At 46.1% G+C, this 16,390-nt stretch overlaps 1 protein-coding gene across 1 annotated transcript in view; it reads left to right on the forward strand.

Annotated features, from left to right (window-relative positions):
- The window catches only part of LOC140203589 (serine/threonine-protein phosphatase 2A 65 kDa regulatory subunit A beta isoform-like), a 113,950-nt gene extending 98,931 nt beyond the window's left edge, over positions 1 to 15,019 (forward strand). The window contains exon 16 of the mRNA XM_072269636.1: positions 14,709 to 15,019. Within this exon, the coding sequence (XP_072125737.1) occupies positions 14,709 to 15,019 (311 nt within the window). The remainder of the gene's footprint in view (positions 1 to 14,708) is intronic.
- The last annotated feature ends 1,371 nt before the right edge of the window (positions 15,020 to 16,390 follow it).

A 16,390-nucleotide genomic window follows, 5' to 3' on the forward strand; every position in this document is an offset into this window, starting at 1 on the left:
TATCCTGGAAATCAATTTTTTTTCACACACACACACACACACACACAGATGGGGGAGGGGGGAGAGAGGCGGAGGGGTAGGGAGGGGGGAGAGGGGGCGCAGGGAGAGAGGATGGATGGATGGCAGAGTGTTCCAAAAAAAGAAAAAAGAAAATATAAAACGTACTTCACCCCAGACTACACTAAAGTGTACCCCTGCCTAACAGGTGTCAAAAATAATGACAGTGTTGCTTGCTGCACTGCTTGCAACAGTGACTTTTCTATTGCCCATGGTGGGTTAAGACTGTAAAAGACATGTTGAGGTGAGTTTAACAGGTGTCATTCATTCATTATCATAACTAACGTTATTTAAACTAGCCGGCTAGCTGCTAAGGAGCTACTCTATCGCAGCTATCCCACCTCTCCGGAAAGTTCCAGGAGTCTCTCGCAAATTGATGGTGCTACCTCCCTGAAATGAGTTTTTGCAGGGTGGGTTGTCTGCGTGCACCACTTGCATTTGCAGCTCATTCCACACTCTCATGACCCTCTGAGTTTCCCCTCATGTTCCCCTTCAAGCTTTTCACCTTTCACCCTTAACCCATGACCTCTAGCTGTAGTCCCACCCAACCTCAGTGGAAAAAGTCTGCTTGCATTTCCCCATCTATAGTCCTGTGACCCGACTGGTGGTGTAGTGGCATCAGAGTCGGACTTGGGGACGAAAGGTCCCCAGTTCGAATCCAGCCGGCTCCCCTGCACACTGCTCCATGCTAGGTCACATACTTCTCCTTATTTAGTGTGTTTCCACTTCTCTCCAACAGCACTCCCTGCAAGAAAACACACCAATGAAGACCAGGATTCAGTGAGAACAACCTGATTACCCCACTGCTCTTAACTTGAGTGACCTTGAAACTGGAATCTTTCTTGTTGGAACAGCACAGGTCACACTAACACAGGACTTTGGCAGGTCAAGCACCATCTCTGGACAGGAATAAACAGACCCCTCATCAGGACAGACTGGAAAGGAAGGGGACAGAAGCTGGAATAAAGTGGTGCGGGGACAGGAAGGAGTACAAGCTGGAAGGTGATAGGCGAGACCAGGTGAGGGGGAAGGGGGAGGGGGGTGTGAGAGGCTGGAAGGTGATAGGTGGAAGAAGTAAAGGGCTGGAGAAGAGGTAATCTGATAGAGACCATGGAAGAAAGGGAAGGAGGAGGGGGGAACCAGAGGAAGTGAAGAGAAGGGTAAGAGGGGAGCCCGCATGAGGGCTGGAAACAGACAGAAGGAGGGAGTGGGGAAAGATTACTGGAAATTGGAGAACTCGGTGTTTGTGCCATTAGGCTGGAGGCTACCCAGATCGAATATGAGATGTTGCTCCACCAATCTGAGTGTGGCCTCTTCAAGCAGTAGAGGAGACAACCAACACTCCAAAATGGGAATAGGAAGTTGAATTGAAATGGACAGCCACTGGGAGACCCTGCCTTTTGTGGCAGATAGAGTGAAGGTGCTCAAATATATGATACCCCAATCTACGCCGAATCTCACCAATGTAGAGGAGGCTGCACCAAGTTACAGCAGGTGACCCAGGCAGACCTGCTGGTGAACTATCGCCTCACACGGAAGGACAGTTTAAGGGTCTGAATAGTGGTGAGGGAGGTGGTCTAGAGGCAGTTCACAGGGATAAGTGGAGGAGGGAGATCAGTGGGGAGCGATGAGTGGACAAGCAGAAAGCGAGAGTGGGGGGGCAGGGAGAAGATGTGTTTAGTGGTAGGATCCCGTTGTAGATGGCAGAAGTTTTGGAGAGTGAAGTGCTGGACACAGAGGCTCGTGGGCTGGTAGGTAAGGACAAAGGGAACCCAGCATGCTGCAATGACAGTGTTTTCTCAAATGTTGCAAAGATGGACCAGTGGTAGTCATGGGATCCACATGCACAGGAGGAAATGCGATGCTACCAAGCCAACCAATCAGTTGTTGCTGTCTGCGTCACCGCAACGCGTGGTTACATTTTTGAGGAGATGCACGTCAGGCTACAGCGTAGGGTACGTGGTTACACCGTACCTGTGGCACTAATTCAATGCAGAAGTATAAATTGCCCTTAACTCCTTTCCCATGGCCTAAGGAACATTTAAGTGACACCCACCTGACATGGGAACACAAAAGAGGAAACTGACCAAAATAATTAAGAACCAGCAGGTAAAGATAGTAATATGCCTGAAGTCACTTTCAGATACGTTTTATAAAAACAAAACTGGTGTTTATAATGTAAAGAAACAATCTTTCACAAAGGTAAGGTCGAATTTGGAGTATTGTGTGCGGTTCTGTTTACCTACTTAAAGAAAAGATATCAGTAAGATTGAAAGAGCACACAGAAAATTTACAAGGACGTTGCCAGGACTTGGGGAACTGAGCTATAGGGAAAGGTTGAATAGGTTTGGACTTTATTCCCTGGTGTGTAGGGGAATGAGGGGAGATTTTATAGAGGTATCCAAGATTATGAGGGATGTAGATAGGATAAATGCAAGCAGGCTTTTCTCATGGTGGAAGGGTGAGACTAGAACTAGAGGTCATAGGTTAAAGGTGAAAGGTGAAATACTTAAGGGTGAACCTTCACTCAGAGGGTGGTGCAAATGTGGAATCAGCTGCCAGAGGAAGTGGTGGATAAGGGTTTGATTTCAACATTTGAGAGAAATTTGGATAAGTACATGGATAGGAGGGGTACAGAGGGCGAGGTTCAGGTGCAGGCAGCTGGGACTAAGTGGAATAATAGTTTGGTACGGACTGGACAGGACAAAGGACCTGATTCTGTGCTGTAGTGGCCGATGAGCCTAAAGGTTAATTATGACGGAACTGGAACTGACAGCTACGCAGCAAAAGGTCCTGAGACACTCATAGCAGCAGCATCAAACACAATTTGACACCAGGCCGTGAAAGGAGATTTTCGAACAGGTGACCAGCGTTTGGTCGATGGGAAGTTTCATAGGAGCATCACAGAGGTGGGGAGAGAGGCAGAAAGGTTTTGGGAAGGGATTCCAGAGTTTGAGACACAGACAGCTGAAGGCACAGTCATCAATAGCAGAGTGCTTAAAGTCATGGTTGAACAAGATGCTGGAATTGGAGGTGCAGAGATTGGGGGTGGGGTGATTTGTAGGTGTGGGAGAGGTTGCAGAAACAGACAGGATTGAAAGCAAGAGTCTTAAGATTGAAATGTTGTTTAACTAGGAGTTTAGGTTGTTTGGTGAGGACAGAAGAGATGGATGAAAGGTCTTGGTGCATGTTAGAACAAGGCAGCAGTGTTTTGGACGATTAAAAATTGTTAGTTGTTAAACAGGAGATTGGACAGGTGGTTTGACATTTTTTGGAAGGAGGTGCAGAGATAACAATGCAAGGTGGGAGTCTCAGAGTGTGGGAACATCTGGAGAATTAGAATCCAGAGCTGGAACAGGGGAAGACAAGATTTGGGATACTTGGCCGGGAAAGGCTAAGTGGGCTAGGTGGGATGAAGCCATGGAAGGATTTGTAAATAAGTGCATGAATTTTGATATCAATTCCCTGTATTGCCAAGTCAATGGAAGTCAATGGGAGTAACTAAGGAGTATGGCATAGAAGCATTTGCAGCTCCTCAGTATGGCCATTTGCAAGGGTGCTACCAGACCTCTTCCTTAAAGCTGTGGATCAAAGTGCTCCCCTCTACCTTTTGGAAGAGGTAATGTGAGTACATCTCCTCCCACTTCATGGAATGGATTCTGAGTCGGAAGATGATCTTGGAGGGTTCTGAGACAAAGACTGAGGCCTGCTGGCTCTCCACTTCTCGGTGTTCCTCCCTAACATCCACACCCTTCACTGCAACAGGAGAAGATTCTGCAAGCATGTCAGAAGTTGACGCAAGTCCTGCTGACCCTGTCTTGGTTTCTGAATACCTTTTCATATGAAGGATCTCTTGATGATTTCAATGCATTTGTTCTATTATTCATCCAAATCAAACTGGCTTTATGCCAGGTAGATATATGCAGTTTAATTTGCGACATCCTTTCAATACTTTATACACAAAACATGCAGAAGAGGCTGTAGTCATTTCATTAGATGCGCAACATGCGTTTGACCAAGTGGAATGGCCATATATGATGTTTGCACTTAAGAAATTTGGATTTGGACCATCTTTCATTAAATGGATTGAGATAATTTATTCACACCCATCTGCTTCTATTATCACTAATCAGAATATTTCCTCCCCTTTTGCAATTCATCGTGGGACTCGTCAAGGCTGCCCCTTTCTCCATTTTTGTTTGCAGTTATCATTGAGCCACTGGCTGTTAGCATCCGACAGGACCCTTTGATAGCTCCTATTGATATGCATGGACATAAACATCACCTTTCGTTATACGCTGATGATGTCAAGCCAGCGAGCACTGTGAGGGTCATGGTTTTTGACTTCTCCAATGCGTTCAACACCATCCGCCCTGCTCTGCTGGGGGAGAAGCTGACAGCGATGCAGGTGGATGCTTCCCTGGTGTCATGGATTCTTGATTACCTGACTGGCAGACCACAGTACGTGTGCTTGCAACACTGTGTGTCCGACAGAGTGATCAGCAGCACTGGGGCTCCACAGGGGACTGTCTTGTCTCCCTTTCTCTTCACCATTTACACCTCGGACTTCAACTACTGCACAGAGTCTTGTCATCTTCTGAAGTTTTCTGATGACTCTGCCATAGTTGGATGCATCAGCAAGGGAGATGAGGCTGAGTACAGGGCTATGGTAGGAAACTTTGTCACATGGTGTGAGCAGAATTATCTGCAGCTTAATGTGAAAAGGACTAAGGAGCTGGTGGTAGACCTGAGGAGAGTTAAGGTAATGGTGACCCCTGTATCCATCCAGGGGGTCAATGTGGACATGGTGGAGGATTACAAATACCTGGGGATACGAATTGACAATAAACTGGACTGGTCAAAGAACACTGAAGCTGTCTACAAGAAGGGTCAGAGCCATCTCTATATCCTGAGGAGACTGAGGTCCTTGAACATCTGCCGGATGATGCTGAGGATGTTCTACGAGTCTGTGGTGGCCAGTGCTATCATATTTGCTGTTGTGTGCTGGGGCAGCAGGCTGAGGGTAGCAGACACCAACAGAATCAACAAATTCATCCGTAAGGTCAGTGATGTTGTGGGGACGGAACTGGACTCTCTCACAGTGGTGTCTGAAAGGAGGATGCTGTCTAAGTTGCATGCCATCTTGGACAATGTCTCCCATCCACTACATAATGTACTGGGTTTTCAGAGGAGTACATTCAGCCAGAGACTCATTCCACTGAGATCCAACACAGAGCGTCATAGGAAGTCATTCCTGCCTGTGGCCATCAAACTTCACAACTTCTCCCTTGGAGGTTCAGACACCCTGAGCCAAAAGGCTGGTCCTGGACTTATTTCATAATTTACTGGCATAATTCACATATTACTATTTAACTATTTATGGTTTTTTTACTATTTATTATTTATGGTGCAACTGTAACGAAAACCAATTTCCCCCGGGATCAATAAAGTATGACTATGACTATGAGTTTATCTCCAGCCCACAAACATCAATACCCGCCCTTCTGACTCTAATTAATCATTTTGGTAGTTTCTCAGGTTTCTCTATTAATTGGGATAAGCGTGAACTAATGCCAGTCACTGCAGTGGTTTAATACAGCATATTTACAGTCCATTCCCTTTAAAATAACTCATGATAATTTTTCCTATCTTGGTGTGACTAATACAAAAAACCCAGATGACCTTTTGCAAGTGAATTGGCGAAACAAAGGTGAGCAGGTTAAATGCAATATTGACTTTTGGAAAACCCTTCCGATTTCTTTGGTGGGGGGGGTTAATGCAATCAAGATAATTGTACTGTCACGATTTCTTCATCGTTTCCAGTCAATTCCATGATTTATTCCTCTGTCATATTTTAAGCAATTGGATTCAATTATTATACCCTTCATTTGGAATTATAAAGCCATTAGAATTACTAAAAAACACTTGTCAAAGCCCAGGGAAGCAGGTGGTTTTTCCCTACTGGACGTTAAAATGTATTACTGGGCTGCCCACCTATCCGTGCTTGCATGGTGGAAAAAAGGCCCACCCTCTACCTCAGCCTCGTGCCCAGCATGGTTACTCAGAGAGCGAGTGCTTTGTAAAAAGACTTCCTTACAAGCTCTCCTTATTTGCCCCACTGCAGTTAATAAGTCACATTTTAGTAACAGCTTCGTGGTTGGCAGCACTACAAGAATTTGGAAGCAGATTCAACTCCACGTTAAGGCCGCAAAAATTTATATTAACACTCCGATTTGTGACAATCATTCCTTTTTGCCTGGCCTGAATGATACTGTTTTTTTCTACCTGGAAACAGAGAGGCATCTGTAGTGTAGGTGACCTATATAGTAATGGAAGCTTTGCCTCATTTGCACAGTTACAAGCAGTTTATAATATCCCTGCATCTAGTTTTTTTTAGATATTTACAAATTCAGATTATGTTAGGAAATATATACCTAACTTCGAAGTTTTAGACAAACATGAGTCCCTGGAGGCAATAAATAAATTTGATCCTGTTACTCGTAGTGCGGTATCCTATCTTTGTCAGATTCTACAGAATGCAGCTCGGGTGAATACTGCAGGTCTTAAACAGGCATGGGTGGATGAACTGGGTATAGAACTGACAGAGGAGGTCTGGGATGAGTGTTTAAAGAGTATACATGATTGTTCGGTCAACGTCAGACACACACTTATACAGTTTAAAACAATACATAAACTTCATTGTTCCAAAGTAAAGTTGCACAGTTTCTACCCTGAAGTTTCACCAGTTTGTAATAGATGTAAATCTGTGAGCAGTAACTTGTCACGTTCATTCTGGTCATGTTGTAAGCTTTATGCATACTGGAAAAGTATTTTTCACTCTTTCTCTGCGGCTTATGGGAAGCGACGGGAACCAGACCCGCTCATAGCCATCCTTGGAGCAACAAGCTCCCTATCTTCAGCCAATAGGTATGAAAAAAAGGCTGTATTGTTTGACAGGGTGATTGCTAAGAAGTTAATCCTGCAAATGCTGAAAATGGACTCTGCGCCTACGTACGATCTGTGGCTGAGAGAACTGGCAAATACTGTACATTTGGAGAGACTGAGACTATGTAATGAGGACAGAGGGGACATCTTTGAAAGGATATGGGGCCCTGTATTGGACTTTCTCACGGGGTGAGGACTGAGGTTTTTTGGTGCGGTGCACCTCTGCTGTGTATGTTTACTTTAGCCTTCATACTTTTCTCCCTTTTGCTGCTCGATATTTAATTAGATTTTGTTAAGGTCGTGGTTTTTGTAGATGTGCTGTTTTTTGTACAATAAAAAAATTAAAAATAATATGAAAAAAAAGAATTTAAGAAATATGTTTTAGAACTTAAGGAAAATACTCAGATTTTAGGGTTGAAGCCCAGGGTGCAGAACTGCAACAACAAATAGAAGTACCCGACAAGAACAACTGTGAATTGGAAAGGAGATTGGGAAATGGAGGAAATTATTACAAGGATACAAAAAGAAAAGGAGTGTGTTACAAAGCGAATTATCTACATTTGGATTATAAAATGAAAACATGGAAGCAAATGAAGAAGAACTCCGAGGTCTCAGTAAACAACTGCAGGCTACGATCCAAGAAAAGGAAAACCTGAAAAAGCAGCAGACTTGGAAAAACAGCAATTTTAAAAGTATAACGTGCAATAATTACTATTCTTTAACAAGACGATTTTAGTCTTACAAGTGATGCAGATGAAATCAATGTAATTGAGGTAATGCAACTACATGAAAGCATGTGAGAAAATTAGGGAGGGATAGCAGTTTGTGGCATTATCTAATGAGCGCATTAAGCAGTCACCAGGAATTGCAACTACAGAGTGATGCTAATAGAGAACTGCAGGCTGAACTAGATTGTCTAAAGTAGAGAACTCCAGGACATATTTGGTTGGAACACCACGAGTCTAGCAGATGGCGGTAATGCACTGAAAAACTGGTTGCCAACTGCCATAAAACACAAAAGAAGAAGAAGTAGAGGTCCAACTACTGGTGAGTCAGTATCCTGGCAAAAACTACACCACGAAGACAAAAGAACACTCCAGGCAACTCCGCGAAAAGGTTATTGAAAAGCACAGGTCAGCAGATGGATACAAGAATATTTCTCAGTCGCAGAATATCCCTTGGAGTACAGTTAAGTCAATCATCAAGAAATGGAAAGGATATGGCACAGCTGTAAATCTGAAGGGAGTAGGCCGTTCTCGAAAACTGAGTGACCGTGCAAGAAGGGGAGTAGTGAGGGAGTACATGAAGAGACCTGTGACAACCCTGGAGAAGTTACAAGCTTCAGAGGCTGAGATGGGAAAGTCTGTGCATACAACGACTGTGCTTCAAAGTTGCAGTTTTATGGAAGAAGAAACGATGAATTATGAAAGGAATCTGGTGACTAACATCAAAGAAGACACTAAAAGCATTTTTAAGTATATAAAGGGCAAAAGAGAGTTAAGGGTAGCTATAGGACCAATAGAAAATGATGCTGGAGATATTGTAATGAGAGACGCAGAGATGGCAGAGTATTTTGCATCAGTTTTCACAGTGGAAGACATCTGCAGTATACCGGACACTCAAGTGTGTCAGGGAAGTGAAGTATGTGCAGTGAAAATTACGACTGAGAAGGTGTTCAGGAAGCTTAATGGTCTGAGGGTGGATAAATCTCCTGGACCTGATGGAATGCACCCTTGGTAGCTGGAGAGATTGCAGAGGCATTAGCAATGATCTTTCAAGAATCGATAGATTCTGGCATTGTACCGGATGACTGGAAAATTGCAAATGTTACTCTGCTATTTAAGAAGGGTCGGAGCAGCAGAAAGGAAACTACAGACCTGCTAGCCTGACATCAGTAGTTCGGAAGTTGTTGGAATCGATTGTTAGGGATGAGATTACGGAGTATCTGGAGGCACATGACAAGATAGGCCAGTGCCAGCATGGCTTCCTGAAAGGAAAATCCTGCCTGACAAATCTACCGCAAGATTTTGAGGAGATTACAAGCAGGGTAGACAAAGGAGATGCGGTAGACGTGGTGTATTTGGATTTCAAAAGGCCTTTGACAAAGTGCCCACAAGAGGCTGCTTAGCAAAATAAGCACCCATGGAATTACAGGGACGTTACTAGCATGGGTGGATCATTGGCTGATTGGCATAAAACAGAGTGGGAATAAAGGGATCCAATTCTGGCTGCCGCTTACCAGTGGAGTTCCACAGGGGTCGGTGTTGGGACTGCTGCTTTCTACGATGTATGTCAATAATTTGGACCATGGGATTAATGGATTTGTGGTTAATTTTGCCGATGATACCAAGATAAGTGAAGGAAATAGAGAGCCTGCAGAGAGACTTAGATAGTTCAGGAGAATGGGCAAAGAAATGGCAAGTGAAATACAATGTTGGAAAGTGTATGGTCGTGCACTTGGGTGGAAGAAATAAACAGGCAGACTATTACTTAGATAGGGAGATAATTCAAGATGCAGAGATGCAAAGGGACTTGGGAGTCCTTGAGCAGGATACCCTAAAGGTTAACCTCCAGGTTGAGTTGGTGGTTAAGGCAACGAATGCAATGTTGGTATTCATTTCTGGAGCTATAGAATATAAGAGCAGGGATGTGATGTTGAGGCTGTATAAGGCACTCGTGTAACCACACTTGGAGTATTGTGTGCAGCTTTGGGCTCCTTATTTTAGAAAGAATATACTGACATTGGAGAGGGTTGAGAGAAGAGTCACGAGAATGATTCCAGGAATGAAAGGGTTACCGTATGAGGAACGTCTGGCAGCTCTTGGGCTGTATTCCCTGCAGTTCAGGAGAATGAGGGGAGGGGGATCTCATAGAAACATTCCAAATGTTAAGAGGCCTGAACAGATTAGATATGATAAAGTTATTTCCCACAGTCAGGGAGTCTAGGACAAGAGGGCACGAATTCAAGATTGAAGGACATCCATTTAGAACAGAGATGCAGAGAAATTTCTTTAGTCAGACGGTGGTAAATTTGTGGAATTTGTTGCCATGAGCGGCTGTGGAGGCCAAATCATTGGGTGTATTTAAGGCAGAGATCGATGGGTCCTTGATTAGCTAGGGTATGGGGAGGAGGCAAGGGGAATGGGAATGACCGGAAGAATTGGATGGCAGAGCAGACTCGATGGGCTGATGGGCCTACTTCTGCTCCTCCACCTTATGGTCTTATGATTAAGGGGAGGTTTCTCTGGTGAGGGGCACTAAGGTTGGGCTTGAGGCTTTTGTTAGGAAGAGATGAAGAGAGAAGACGCCAGAGAGAAGAGGTGAAGGGCCTGTTCCCCTGCTGTACTTGTCTCTCCACGTTGACTAAATCTTCAGTGACTAACTCTGATTTGTGTGCAAGACTTTGCTCTCTGAAACCAGGTGAACAGCACAGAAAGCTACCTCAAAAAGAAATTTAACAGAAGGAAAAAATGACAAGGAAATGAAACACATGACATGCTTTTTACGTGTTTCTGCTCTGCAAAAGTCTCAAGGAGGTAAATCCTGCACCTCTCTGGTGTGCAACACAAGGCAGCGTTTACCTTAATCCACACACATAAAAGTTGCTGGTGAACGCAGCACCTGCAGAATTCCTGTTGTTTGCATTTACCTTAATCCACTTTATTAGGGAAACCAGTCAAAACAACGATGTAATGTACAAATTAGGAGAAAGATGTCCACTGGTAACAGGTTAAACGTGCCTAACACAATCTCTAAAATCATTCAGAAAGCTAACAGACATTAAATTACATGATTTGCAATATTGAAATGGCATCCCAAATGTGACTAGACCACTGTAATGATACAATATTGTGTAGTTCTGGTCGGGAGGAGAAGCTCAGCTATTGAAAAATCTACTTTAACTAATACATACAGAAGCAATGGCTGCCTAACCAAACCATCAGGTAATCACAGCATCCACTGGCACTGCTGTTCAAGTCACTGGAATAATGAGGTCGGCATTGAAAGTCATTTCAATAACTGTCTGACGGGCACTCTTTCTTTTAATGTTAAAAATGATTTAAAGGGAAATGAAGGTAGGTCAAAACTTATAGCACATCATTCAGCAACCTGGGGACAATACAGTGCAAACATCCTTCCCCACATGAGGCCCCATTAAATGTGGGCCCCACCTTAGGACCCACCAATGTGGAACCCACCCCTTCACCAGGCCCCATCAAATGCAAAACCCTCTCCTACATCAGGGTCAGGACCCATCAACGTGGACCACTTCCCCAAGCCAAACCCATCCAACGTGGACCCCTCACTGGGCCCCTCCTCTGCCACCCCATCCGAGAACAGTTTCAGATTGGACAACATCTTCAGTTTTAATTTGAGCATTTGCCACTGGATGCTGGGAATACCAGGAAGGGGGGGAAGGGGGGGGGAGGAGGAGGAGGAGGAGGAGGAGGAGGAGGAGATGATGATGATGATGGATACAAGTGACTGTCAAGAGAGCAGCAAAGCTAATAACCTCACATCGGGGTTCGGGTTCGGGTTCTAGTATGTCTTTTAAGTTTCTACCCCTTTTGAAGGCTGAGACTATGGTGTATTGTCCCAGTGTCCCTACCTTCCACTTTTAGTTCTTCAAAGTGTGTTTTAACTGTCTGTGAATATTCACTGCCATCCCACTGTATCTCGTTATCAAGGGTAGTTTCCGTGTTGTGTTGTCCTGTGTTGGGGGATTTGTGATACTTTTTAAAAAGTCAGATTTGATGTGTCTGAGTCTCTGTCTGCTGCAGCCCCTGTGTCTAAGTGCAGAGAAGAGGATAGTAGTGGCTTGGTGGAAGTCCTCTGCCCTGGTGCAGATGCGGTGAAACCGGGTCAGCTGTCCCTTGACAATGCCTCTGAAGGTGTGTTTGGGATGGTGGCTCCCTGTGTGTAGGAGGGTGTGTGTGTCTGTGGTTTTAAAGAATACTTTGGTGGCTAGTTTCTGGCTGCCATTTTCTGGTGCTAGTTTAAATACCGTAGTGTCCAGGAAGTCAACTTTCTCCCTATTTATTGTGGCCTTAACCTTAATCGATGGATGATGAGTGTTTAGGATTTGAATAAATTCCTCTAATTTTACCTCCGAGTGTGTCCACACTCCCCAGATGTCATCCAGGTATCTATAAAGACACATGGGTATCTTGGGGCACTTTGGATAAACTGTTTCCTCCCATTTTGCCATGTATATTTTGGCATAGGCTGGAGCAAACTTCTTTCCCATCGCTGTGCCCTTGACTTGTAAGTAGAATTCATTATTGAATTCAAAGTCATTTTTAGTTAGGCTGAGGTGAAGGAGTTCTATCAAGGCCTCGTCTGGTCTCTCTAGCTGAGGGTTCTCCCGAAGGGTATCGCTCACTGCCGGTATACCCCTGTCCGTTTCTATATTGGTGTACAGGCTTTCAATGTCCATGGTGAAGAGTACGGCCTCAGGGGACACTGACATGGAATTGACTATCCGGACAAAGTGGTACGTGTCCTTGATGTAGCTGGAGTGTTTCTGCGATAGTGGGTTAAGGAAGGCATCAATGTATTCTGCTATCCTGTATGACTCACTGCTGCAGTCCGACACGATGGGCCTGCCGGGTGGTATTTCTCCCGGAACAGTCCATGAGTCTGGGTTCCTGTGTATTTTGGGGAGGATATGGAACTTTCTTGCTCGTGGCTGTATCCCTGTCAGGTACTCCACCTGCTTCTTCCCCAGGTATCTAGTTCTTTCTAGTTCTCGCAGAATTTCTGTGTGTGTTTCCCAGTATATGGGTTCCTTTAGTTTAGTGCAGTGTTCGGTGTTGTTTAATTCTCTGTGTGCCTCAAATAGATATTGCTGTTTGTCCATGATAACTATGCTGCTCCCTTTATCTGCTGGTTTGATAACAATATCCATATTTTCCTTCAGCTCTTTCAGGGCTGTTCTCTCCTTCCTAGTTAAATTGGCCTTATCCTGAACTTCTCCCTCCCTCTCCATTATCTCATCCAGTGTGCTCTCGAATTGTAGGACCGCTTCTGACCTGTACCTCCTCTTGGGGCTCCAGTCTGAGCGAGGGGTGAAATGGGTCTTTCTACCTTCTGCCTCCGCAACAAAGTGGACGAGTACCAATCTCCTATCGAACTTATCCATGTCCTCCTCAATCTGCTCCTTATGGAGTTTTGCAGTTGGTACAAAAGTGAGGCCCCTGTTCAGAACTTTTTGCTGGGTTTCTGTAGGGATGAACGTACGGGAGAGGTTCACGATGGTCTCTCCCAGTCGTGGACCCTGCCTCTCTCGGCTTTGTCTCCACTCTAGTTTAAAGACTGCATCCACCTCTTGACTATGGTCAGGGCTGTGTTCTCTGTCCAATCGATGTGGTCTCTGTCTACCTTAAACTGCCTCGCCAGGACTGCAGGGATATAATTCTTTGTTCTAATAACCTCATTTAGTTGGCCCAGGGTTGCTTGTTCTGCCTCTGTCAAACAGTGGCTAAAGTTCAGTTCTGGCACCCAGATACTGGCATTGGGAAATTTAATATGGGCCATTCTTAATAGTTGCTGAAGCTGTTTAGTCGCTGTTGCTGGTTGATGTGATCTGTTGTTTATTCCAAAGGAAAGGATAACCTTCTTAGTTTCCAGTTGTGGCTTTAACTTTGTCAGGATAGCAGTGGCATGGGTGAATTTGGCTCCCGGAAAGCTGTCCAATTGAACATCCTTATTAGGGCATCTTTTGATCCTGGAAATGTTAGAGTCCCCTATAATTAGTATAGGTTTAAGGGGCCTTAGTTCCCAAGTTACATTTTTCTGTTTAGAGTGAGGATGCCTCCTTACTTGGCCCTCCTGGTTGTTGCAAATAGGGGTTACCTGTCCTCTTGTTTGTCCCACGTCCTCCGACTCTCGGGCTGTGTGGTTCCCTGGGGTGGAAGACTTGCTCGGTCCTCGTGTACTGGCTCCCCTTGTCTGTCTGCCCATCCGCACTGGTGTGGGGTGGGGTGCTGATTCCCTGGAGTCTTGGGTCGGGGAGGCCGTGGGGGTGGCGGGCTGGGGCTCCCCTGCTCCTAGGTTGGATTGCGTCTTCTCCGAGGGGCTCATGGCTGGGGAGGGGCTCACCTGGCGTCTTCTCTGCTCCTGTGACTGGGGCAGTGGGGCCGCATCGGCGTCGAGTTAGTTAACTAGCTCCAGCGCCCTCCCGTGGACGATACCGGAACTCCCACTGCAGGCGTCGGCGCCGAGAGGGCTGACCAGCTCCAGCGCCCTCCCGTGGACGATACCGGAACTCCCACTGCAGGCGTCGGCGCCGAGAGGGCTGACCAGCTCCAGCGCCCTCCCGTGGACGATACCGGAACTCCCACTGCAGGCGTCGGCGCCGAGAGGGCTGACCAGCTCCAGCGCCCTCCCGTGGACGATACCGGAACTCCTACTGCAGGCGTCGGCGCCGAGAGGGCTGACCAGCTCCAGCGCCCTCCCGTGGACGATACCGGAACTCCTACTGCAGGCGTCGGCGCCGAGAGGGCTGACCAGCTCCAGCGCCCTCCCGTGGACGATACCGGAACTCCCACTGCAGGCGTCGGCGCCGAGAGGGCTGACCAGCTCCAGCGCCCTCCCGTGGACGATACCGGAACTCCCACTGCAGGCGTCGGCGCCGAGAGGGCTGACCAGCTCCAGCGCCCTCCCGTGGACGGTGCCGGAACTCCCACTACATGCATCGTTCTCAGGACCTGTTGGCCTGAGACAGTCCCGCAGCGCAATTACCAGCCACAACTTCGTTTTACTCGGCGCCGACGGACGGGGTGCAGCGTGGGCGGTCTTTTTCCGGGGCTCGGGTGTGATACGAGTCCGGTCACGGCTGACCCAGAAGCCGTCCCTGAAGGTTCCCCTCTCCCCCTTGGAATGCGGTTTCCATTGTCCGTGGGGTCATTGTGGCCACGTCCGAATTGTGCGGCCCCTCGTGGGCCCGGTCTGCCGTTCTGGCACTGGTCTTGAGACCAGATCCCAAAAATATGCTTTTGGACAGCCTCCAATTTGATTTGAAAATTTCCTTTAAATTTCGTATGTTCCAGATTACGGTTTTGGTGATTGCTTCTGGTAAGCGATCAATCAGATCCGATTCAAGTTCCAATTCTTGCAGGCTACTTTGGTAGTGTCCAATTAAAATTTGTCGTGTTTCTTTAGCCCAAGCGTCCGCATTGGCAGCAATTTTATGAAGCGTTTCTTGGGAGGGGTTTGCCGGCTTTATGAATTTGGTCAGTCTATATGCCTGGGTAGTAATCCCCTTTGGTAGCCTGTTCATTTGTTCCAAAACTCTTAGGTGGTGCAGAGTCTGGATTATTTTATATATTAATCTAACCGTGGTGGAAAAGGAATCCCTGGGAAACCCGAGGTCTCTGCAGTTACCACGGTGGTCTGACGCGCCATGTGCTGACAAGCCCCCGGTCCTCTCTCTCCAATTTCTCCTCCACATCGTTAAAGTAAGACAATAATCACCAAACTTCCCATGAAGTCCGCTTAATTAATGTTCTTACCGCTTGCTCTGCGTCTCGGGTTCAGTGATTTCGACTCCAGCGAATTGCCTTTAATAAAGCGTGTTGCCTTTAATACTCTCCAATTTCTCCTCCACGTCATTAAAGTAAGATAATAATCAGAAAACCACAGATGAAGTCCAGTTAATTAATGTCCTTATCGCTTGCTTTTCATCTTGGGTTCAGTGATTTCGACTCCTGTGAATTGCCTTTAACAAAGCATATTGCCTTCAATAAAGCGTATTTCCCGACTGGGAGAGTCACCAATTTCGCCTCTTCTCTGTGGCTTCCTCATGGGGAATTCTGTAAAGACTGAGGTGGTCTCTCCTTTAAAATGTTCCACTCCACCCCCGGCCCCCTCCCACCTCTGTATTGTTTTACCAAACCTGTTTCTCCATTTCTGCTGCAGCCTCTGGCTGTTGCCCAGATCCCGGTCTGCCTTGTTTGTTAAGATTCTTAAAGGCAAACTATCCACTAATCGCGCTGCTCCTTTTTATTGTTCGACCCTCCCCATTCTTTTAGCTCCAAATTTTTCATTTCTATTCCTTTAATACCTAGTTAGAGTTGAGATTCGATTTCATCCTATTTCTCCTTTTAGGGTTACATTGTTTTATTGTGACTTTAGTGTTCAAACTGTGAGTTTACTGTTCTGTGGGTATAATGTGGTCGGAGCTTGTGGCTGATGTATGTTGGGGTTGGGGTTTAACCTCAGTCGTCTGTGCCAGTTTTCCCAGCTCCTTGGATTTACTTTGGCTTATGAGGACCAGGATGATGAGGGACGTGTCACTGCTGGTTAGGATGCGAGTATGCGGGCAGTGGGCAAAATATCCCTCTAGTGTTTGTGGATCTCGTACTGGAGATGCAGTATCACTTTACCC

Source organism: Mobula birostris, chromosome 10 (genome assembly GCF_030028105.1).
Source record: "Mobula birostris isolate sMobBir1 chromosome 10, sMobBir1.hap1, whole genome shotgun sequence".
Taxonomy (NCBI): Eukaryota; Metazoa; Chordata; class Chondrichthyes; order Myliobatiformes; family Myliobatidae; genus Mobula; species Mobula birostris.